This window comes from Tasmannia lanceolata, unplaced genomic scaffold (assembly GCF_043159265.1).
Source record: "Tasmannia lanceolata isolate RefF3 unplaced genomic scaffold, GAP_Taslan_0.1 ptg000007l, whole genome shotgun sequence".
Taxonomy (NCBI): domain Eukaryota; kingdom Viridiplantae; phylum Streptophyta; class Magnoliopsida; order Canellales; family Winteraceae; genus Tasmannia; species Tasmannia lanceolata.
In genome coordinates, this window is record NW_027518684.1 from 1,559,156 (window position 1) to 1,567,408 (window position 8,253).

The 8,253-nt window shown below is 37.5% G+C and overlaps 1 protein-coding gene across 1 annotated transcript; it reads right to left on the reverse strand.

The window, feature by feature from the left end:
- Nucleotides 1-2,189: 2,189 nt before the first annotated feature.
- On the reverse strand, nt 2,190-8,253 carry LOC143880765 (DHHC-type zinc finger family protein). Its single transcript, XM_077383737.1, has 9 exons — nt 8,086-8,253; nt 7,028-7,141; nt 6,621-6,944; nt 6,367-6,435; nt 6,137-6,208; nt 5,778-5,906; nt 5,471-5,551; nt 2,931-3,095; nt 2,190-2,830 (listed from the first exon to the last, which is right to left on the reverse strand). The coding sequence occupies exons 1-9, from the start codon at nt 8,125-8,127 to the stop codon at nt 2,321-2,323; spliced, it is 1,506 nt and encodes a 501-aa protein (XP_077239852.1). The 5' UTR covers nt 8,128-8,253; the 3' UTR covers nt 2,190-2,320.

Sequence of the window (8,253 nt, forward strand, 5' to 3'; positions counted from 1 at the left end):
ACAATCTGGATTCGAGCAGGAATCCTGCCCACATTTTGTAAGGGAATAATTGACATGTATTTCAATAAGGTATAAGAAAGAGCCGGGAGTAAGAATATTATGACTTTCAATCGACATTTCCATGGAATCAAAATAGGGATTGATCTTAAGATAAGAGAATAAAAGTAAAGACTATTCCACACCAATTCAACAAATTTCCTCGTGTTAACAGGAACAGAAAATTATAACAACACTGAGCATGCCAACTGATAAAACAAGGAAGTTAATTTTAATGACAAAGTGACTACAATTAATGGATAATCAGGGAACAATAGGCACTAAGCATATGGAAATAGATTGTTCATACAACATACCTCACGAATCTGCCTCAAAGCACTTGAAGTGAAGCCCGAATTATCACCTTTAGGAGGGGAGAACAATTTTGAGAATATCACGATGTCGGATCCGCTGTAGAGACCGGAGAAGAAACCTTGAAACGGAATTCGGAGGTAGAGGAGGTCGGATCCGAGGTTTCAAGATGTATAACAAGAGGTGAATCTAATGAAAACAAGCATTAGAAGATGAACAAGGTTCTAAGAACGAAAGTCCGGCAAAGATTCCTGCTGGAGCTCCGGTAATTCCATCGGAGAAGGTGAACAGAACACAACCTGTGAAACAGATGAAGCCGATAAAGAAAAATAATCAAAACCTTCACCCAAGAAGCCCATTGCCTAGATGTTAGTGTCATATCCTTTAGGCGTCTTGAGTTATCTTGGATGGTCTAATATGACATCATCTATTCCAATAATAAGTTTTGGTGGCCAAGTATTCTATTGTCATATCTTTGGCCTATTCTATCATGCCATGCCTTAAATCTTAGGTTTATCTAAGGCCATTGACAAATACTAAGGGGGAGAGCTAATTGTTGCTATCTTTATGACTCGGCCTTGAACGGGCTGATTCACCTCATTTTCTAATTAAAAAAAAAATGATATATATGCCTCCCTTTTTCCGTGGACAACCCCCGACTTGACTAATCCATCCCCCTTCCGGATTCACATCACGCTCATTGTTTTGGTTTGCTGGCTAAGCGAATACGCTCGGATATCGACAAAATTTTGTGAGGATCTGGACGGGACCATAATCTACACTGGGGTTAAATTTGGGGCACCCATTCACTCATTGGACAGGGTTTTGCACAATCAACACGAATTTGGGTCCAGTCAAAATGGGGTGTCTACAGTCATGCATTTGGTTGTAGGATCAATTGTGATAGATTCAAATTGGACATGATTTTATTAGACTATGCATGGGGATGCACAGTACAAAAATCACCTTTTTACTTCAAGGCGGTTGAATTGCAAGCAGAACATTTCTAATAGAAATTTTTCCCCGGACCGTGGTTCATTTAGAGGGGTATTATCACAAATTGGAGGGTTCAAGTTATTGTCTTTTTTTTAGGGAAATGATAGCACCTCCTCCCTTAAACGGGTAAAATCCCCCACTTTAATGGTTTCTGTGAGAGTTGTTCACTGCTTCAGGATAAATACACCCACTTTAACATTTATCTTTGCCTTTAAAACGTAACTAATAAATAACCTTAGCTGTGTTGTGTGTGGTGGTGGGAGACTGGGAGGGATACCATTTCCCTTTTTTATCGGCTGTAAAAAATGTAAAAAAAAAAAAAGAAATATTTTACCTAAAAATTCTTACAATCCAGGGATGATCCTAACCCTCCAATATGTACACATTTCGCTCCTCTACAGATTGGAGCGTTAGATCATACTATGGAGATGATTTAAGGACACCCTATTTACATTGTGACCTAACAAATGAAAGGTTCGGATCATCCTTTGAATTGGGCCCCACATTACCTCTGGGAAAATAGGACTTAGGCACACACAGCATATGATTTCTCTTATTAACAAGACCGCCGTTTTAAACCCAATTTTTCGTATATTGAGAGGCTCATACTTCAAATCATTTTTTTTTACTTGAGCAATTAGATAGATTAGAAGCCTAATTCGGGCCCACCCACATGACATTAGCCCAATCTGGTCCCTTCATTTGATAGGCCCTACCAGAGATGGTATGACCAGAAAATAACACTTAATTTTTCCATCAATGGTCAGAGATGTTCGAGCTAAATGAAACCTAAGCACCAGATACAATATCTATAATCAATGGTCAGAAATGTTCGAGCAAAGTGATTCTCGCACTATCAAATTCCCCCAAAACACAGTATGAAATTACATAAATAAACAAAACAAAACACCACAAACCCGTTATTCTCAGAGGCTGAGAAAGAGAAGAAAATTCAAAAAAAATTCAAACATAACGGCTATGTGGGGGACTCCCCTTCCTTGCCCTTCTTCAAAACAGAACACAACACCTGCCTGGAAATGTAAGTTTCCAGCTCCCTTGACACTTCTGTCAGCTTCAGATCAAAATTACTTCTATACTTCTGCTTTGGCGAAGCTGCAACACTGCTTGGAGACCCAGAAAACCTCCTTCTTGGGCTCGAAAACAGCCCTGGGGTCCCTGAAAACCACCCTTTAGAGACAAACGGTGTTGTTGTTACCTCCATAAAGGCCTTCTTCCTTTCTGGGGTCGCCGATGGCCCGCATTTTGTCTCTGATGGCAGTGGTTTCATTGAGGAAGGCGGTTCGGATTTTTCTGTTGGGTTTTGTTTCCTGATTCTTTCTCTGGCTTTCTCTGCGGCCTTTAGTGCTTTTTCTTTGCTCATATTTATCAGCTTCCATGGGTCTATGCTTGCACGGAAACCGGGTTTCTTGTTCAAAGTGGAGGAATTGGATTCTCCATCCACTCTTATAGTCAATCTATTTATGCTCTGAAATTTATTGTTGGATTTTATGGTAAGATAAAGAGAGACTGATAATTTGTTTAAGGATGGAGATTTGGAGATAATGGATGCAATGTATTAATCTGACCTGATCTGTTTTGTGACCTCTGCATATGAATCGAGAAACCAGAGTGGGTTTCTCTGGTGAGCTGAAATCGAGGCTTTCGTCTGAAGAAGAGTCTGAATCGTCCGATAGTTCAAATGATTGGCTTTCTTCTTTCATTGCTAATATGTAATCATAAGTTCGCATTCCCTGTATCAATTATTCCGGCCATAGGTCCTTCAGAAAATCAAATTGTAGAGGCATGAAGCAAAAACACCAAAAAACTAAAGAATATAAAAGAACAGGAGAGAGAGAGAGAGAGAGAGAGAGAGAGAGAGAGAGAGAGAGAGAGAGAGAGAGAGAGAGATTATTTTGTTCTTCTTTTGAGATAAAAACAGTTGTGGCCTCATCTTGCCATTTCTAAAACATTGGCATGCCTTTAATCTCTCTTTAAATCTCTCATTATAGGAAGAGGGAATATAGTTATATATACAAGGGTTTGGTCCACATCTCTAAACGGGGAAGAGAGGTAGAGAACGCCCATTGTTCTCTTCCCATAAGGAGCACCGTGACCGAGATCAGAAAACCAAAGGTGCTCTGAAGCCAAAGGAGATGACATATCTGGATATCAAAGCAACGTGTTACATGTACACCGATCAAGATTCAAGATATAAGGACACTGACTTCAGATAAATATCATAACAATACAATGTATCCTACAAAGAGAATTTATAGAGGAAAGGGTGGATTTATGTTTTTGTTACTTCTTTCTTAATATGAATTCATAGAGGAAAAAAACAAGGGAATTGATTGGTGGTGATGGAATTGCAATCATATGTAACCAAAAGAAGATAAATTCTCTTTTATAGAACCTTGAGAGGGGAGTAGACCTTGGGAAGAAGAAATGAGGAGAAATGTGATGGGTCTCTCCTCTCCTCTCATGGTTCTATAAAAGAGCTCATAGGGCTCCCTGCTCATGCACACCATAAGCAACTCTAAAGTTTGAATCAGAGAAGTAGCCGAGAAGCTAGTAGTGAGGAGAAGCATCGAGAAGTTTGCCGGAGCATTCTTGGAACTTCAACTCACGGGAACAAGGAGCAACAAGCTGGAGAGATTTTGATTGGATTTTTTTTTTCTGTCATGTCCACTCAATACAGAATAAAGAACTACCACTGAGACATTCTTTGTTCGTGTGCTAAGTTCCCAAGAAGGCAACTGGAAAAGCTCATGGCTACTGTGTTTTTAATCATACTGATATGGTCGAAAACTAATAGTTTACTGTGTTTTTAATCATACCAATGATTTTCAAAGTTGAATCGCCCAAGATCAATTTGATAATGTTTATTACTCTTTAAAACATTACATATGATATGATACATGTAGATTAGGAGTCTACCTAAAGATAAGGTTTTAAATTTCCCCGAGGTTTTCCTGAAATGACCAAAATGTTTCCATTTCCATCCCCCACCAAACGAAATCTACATGAATTCCTTCAACATCATTATTTCCCCAAAATTTGAACCGGAAGTGTCTCAAAATTCGTGAAATTCGACTGAAATGGTCGGAACGGAAAAGAAATGGAAAGATGTATCTGAAAGGATCATGGGATGAAGTTATTCTATACAAAAATCACAGCCTCATGTTTGAGGGTACGATCATGTTGAGTAGGCTCTCTCATCAAATGATAGGAGATCTACTATTGGGTACTGCAATGTTGGTAGTAATTTGGTGACATGGCAGAGAAAGAAACAATTTGTTATTGCTCTTTCTACAGCTGAAGCTGAAAATCAATCGATGGCTCCACCAAATGATAGGAGATCTACTATTGGGTATTGCAATGTTTGTTGGTAGTAATTTTGTGACATGGAAGAGAAAGAAGCCATTTGTTATTGCTCTTTCTACAGCCGAAGCTGAAAATCAATCGATGGCTCATTCTACATCTGAGCTAATTTGGCTTCGTTCTCTTCTCACAGATATGGATTTTGAGGTCTCTACTCCTATGAGAGGACTTTGCTCTTTCTACAATGAGTCGCATTTCCATGAGAGGACTTAGCATATAGAGGTAGTCTGTCACTTTGATCATGAGAAAGGTGTCTTCTTAGACCATCTTCACTTAATATGTTAAAAATGCGACTCATTTGGCTGATATATTCACTAAGACTGCGACTCAAGCTCGTCTGCATGATATTATTTGAAAGCTGGGCATGTGCGATATTTATGCCCCAACATGGGATGTAGAAGAATCGAGGGCTTTTATGGGATGATGTGGCCCACTTCTTTGTAGTGCCACATTTGAGAGAATGTGTTTTATTCTTTTCTATGTAATGGGGCAAAGTTGCCACTTCGTGTTCTTCCTATACTCTAGAGGCTTGACATGATGCTAAGTTTATCTAGGATGAATATTAATTCATTAGTCCATAAAGAGTTAGGATTGCCGCCAAGCTTTTGTATGCAACAAAGAACATTTTCTATCGTTGGTGATGTTCTCTTCATTTTGTTGGCTTTTTCTAATTCTACAAATGCTGCCAAGTAATAGGCCTAAACACACATAGCTATTCCTTTCCAGATCAATCGAGAAACCATACCTTTCGAATAAGTAGAACATGAAAGAAGAAAAGTTGCCCCAATGCTGCTGAACTGTATGCTATCATTAAAGTCAATAATACCTACAACAAGAATGATTAAAGCCATTCAAATGAACATAGTAGTAAAACAGTTGGCTAACAGTAGTAAAGATAAATGTAACAAAACTAGCGGATTAACGATACGTGTGCGTGGGTGTGCACCCAAATTGAAATTGCAAATTGGATGTACATCCAAATGCACCCTTATTCATTAAACCACATTTTCCCATCCTAAATAAACTCCTTCGAATAAGTCACAAAACAGTACCGATATTGTTGCAAGAATCCCTCTTGGAAATTTTATATAGAGTTTCTGCTCGAGTTCCTTTGATAATCCTTTACTATCCGCAAAGCAGCGAACGAAAATGGCAATTGCACTTCCTCCTTCTATAAATAGCTGCATGGGATGTTGCACTGTCAGAAATCATCAAATATCAGTTGATATTAAGCTCAGCAAGATAAACAAATTCTAATTGAGAATCACTTTTTAAAATACTCAAAATTCACTGAAACTAACATGTTTCTTCAATACACAAGTCCAAATTTTTTTTTTTAATTTTCTTTGTTCTCTTTCATGTCTATTGTAATTTAAAATAAGAGAACTGACGAAACAGTAGAATGACTAACCATTAAGAGGACGAAAACCATTAGAAGGATGAAGGTGGTGTAATTCTTTCTTCCAATGCAGTTGTTTAACCACTGGAGTGAAAAAAACTCAGTAAGTAAAAAGTAATCCATTTCGAACAATTCATTCTTTTTGTGGACTGTATCATAAAACACCCAAATTCTGAAAACTCATTCTTTTTGTGGACTGTATCATAAAACACCCAAATTCTGAAGACAGCTATGCTTCTCACCTTGCAATGGTGGTCAAATCCTTCCACACACCGATTGCAAGTCCTGCAATGCTTGCTGTGCATTTTAACCTGCAAAAGACAAAATATATATTCTATTAAACCATGTTTCCTTCTTAATTGCTGATAAGTAATTCAAGAGTCCAATTTCCATCACATTTTATCCCATGACACAAGTTCTGCAGCCAGCATCTAACAGCTATTCACATTATAGCTGTTGAATACATCCATGATCAACAAATTAGCACACAACTGACCTCAAAATCACAGAGCGAGCAAAACATAATGTCGTCGTCTTTTAGGTCCGGTGTGATTGCATCGTCTTTCATGATAAGTGGAAATAGCAATAAAGGCTCCATCTGGACACTGGATTTCCATGGCTCGGAATACCTTCTCCTTATCCAATATCTGAGGATCTTCTTCTCAATTCTTCTGAAAAATCTCAGTACAACCTGACTCAAGAAAAACTTATAATTCAGCTTCAAGAGCCCATTAGACTTTCCTCTTTTCTTCTTAAGGCTTGTTTTATCAGTTGGATCAATGGCAGTACACCTTACAAATAAGACGATGACTGAAAATGCCTGAAAGATAAGAAATAAAATAGGTCAGTGGCCCTAACCAAGAAATCAGAAGCTATGTTAAGCAGACTAGCTAGGTAATATACCGTGAATGAAAAGAGTGTGAGAACTGTATTCTCAACTACTTTGTTTCCAAGGAAAGGTCCCAGGAAGACATAAAAGGCAACAACCAGAAAACTGTATACTGCCATCCCCACAATCTGCATCCAACATTGGCAACTTAGGATTCAATATCTCAGAGATTTTAAGATCTTTCAACGAATAGGTTTCAAGAAATTTCGAGTTTTAATGACTAAAATGCTTGACTTATGCAAATGTAATTTCAGAGAAAGCAAATAATCCATGATTATAGCAAATGGGTTTCAAGAAATCAGATACACTAACGTTGAAAATGCACAATATAAGAAAGGACTGAAATCAAATAAATTCAAGAGTGGTTTTCGAGAAATTTTAGATTTTAATGATTAAAATGTTAGATTTAGGCAAATGGATTTCAAAATTTTTAGATTTTAATGATTAAAATGCTAGATTTAGGCAAATGCATTTCAAAGAAAGCAAAGAATGCAGGATTTTAGCAAATGGATTTCAAGAAACCCATTAGTATAATGTCCAAAATGCATAATCTAAGCAAATGGGATCTAAAACTTCATTAACTGAAAGAATTTGAGTTCTAAAACATGATTCTTATCTGCTGTCTGTTATGATCTTTCGCATACAAGGACTAAATTAAATAAATTCAAAACAGTGGTTTTCTAGAAATTGAAGATTTAGGGTTCAAACTTCAGACTTAAAAAAAAGAAACCCAATATGTTATTCGTCTCAAAGAAGATGGAAAAATCTCAAGACCTAGAAACATGATCTATGCAGAAACAATACAAACCAATTATGGTCATACATTTTAGCTGATGGATCTAAAAAAATCTAAGACCTAACTCTTGAAACATGGTTTTAGTAAGAAAGGTTTCAAGAAACCTTAGATGTTCTTCATCTCAAAGAATATGGTAAAATCTCAAGACCTAGAAGCAATGATCTATGCAGAAATATTTTAAACCAATTACTTCAAGTAGCTTTATGTGACTTTTCTTTTTACTCTGTTATAGGGGGGAGAGAGAGAGAGAGAGAGATTAGGGTTTGAAGAAGAGACCTGTAATGGGTGAAGAGGGCGTTGCCAACCATGGCGTCTCATGTTCTTGACTTGCAGAGGAATTATCAGCTTAGGAATCGAGGTCTCAGTCTCTTAAATCAATGACTATACAAGAGCTCTAACAGCTCTTTGGTAAAAAAAAATGTGTGAGCTCCTACTGACTTTGAT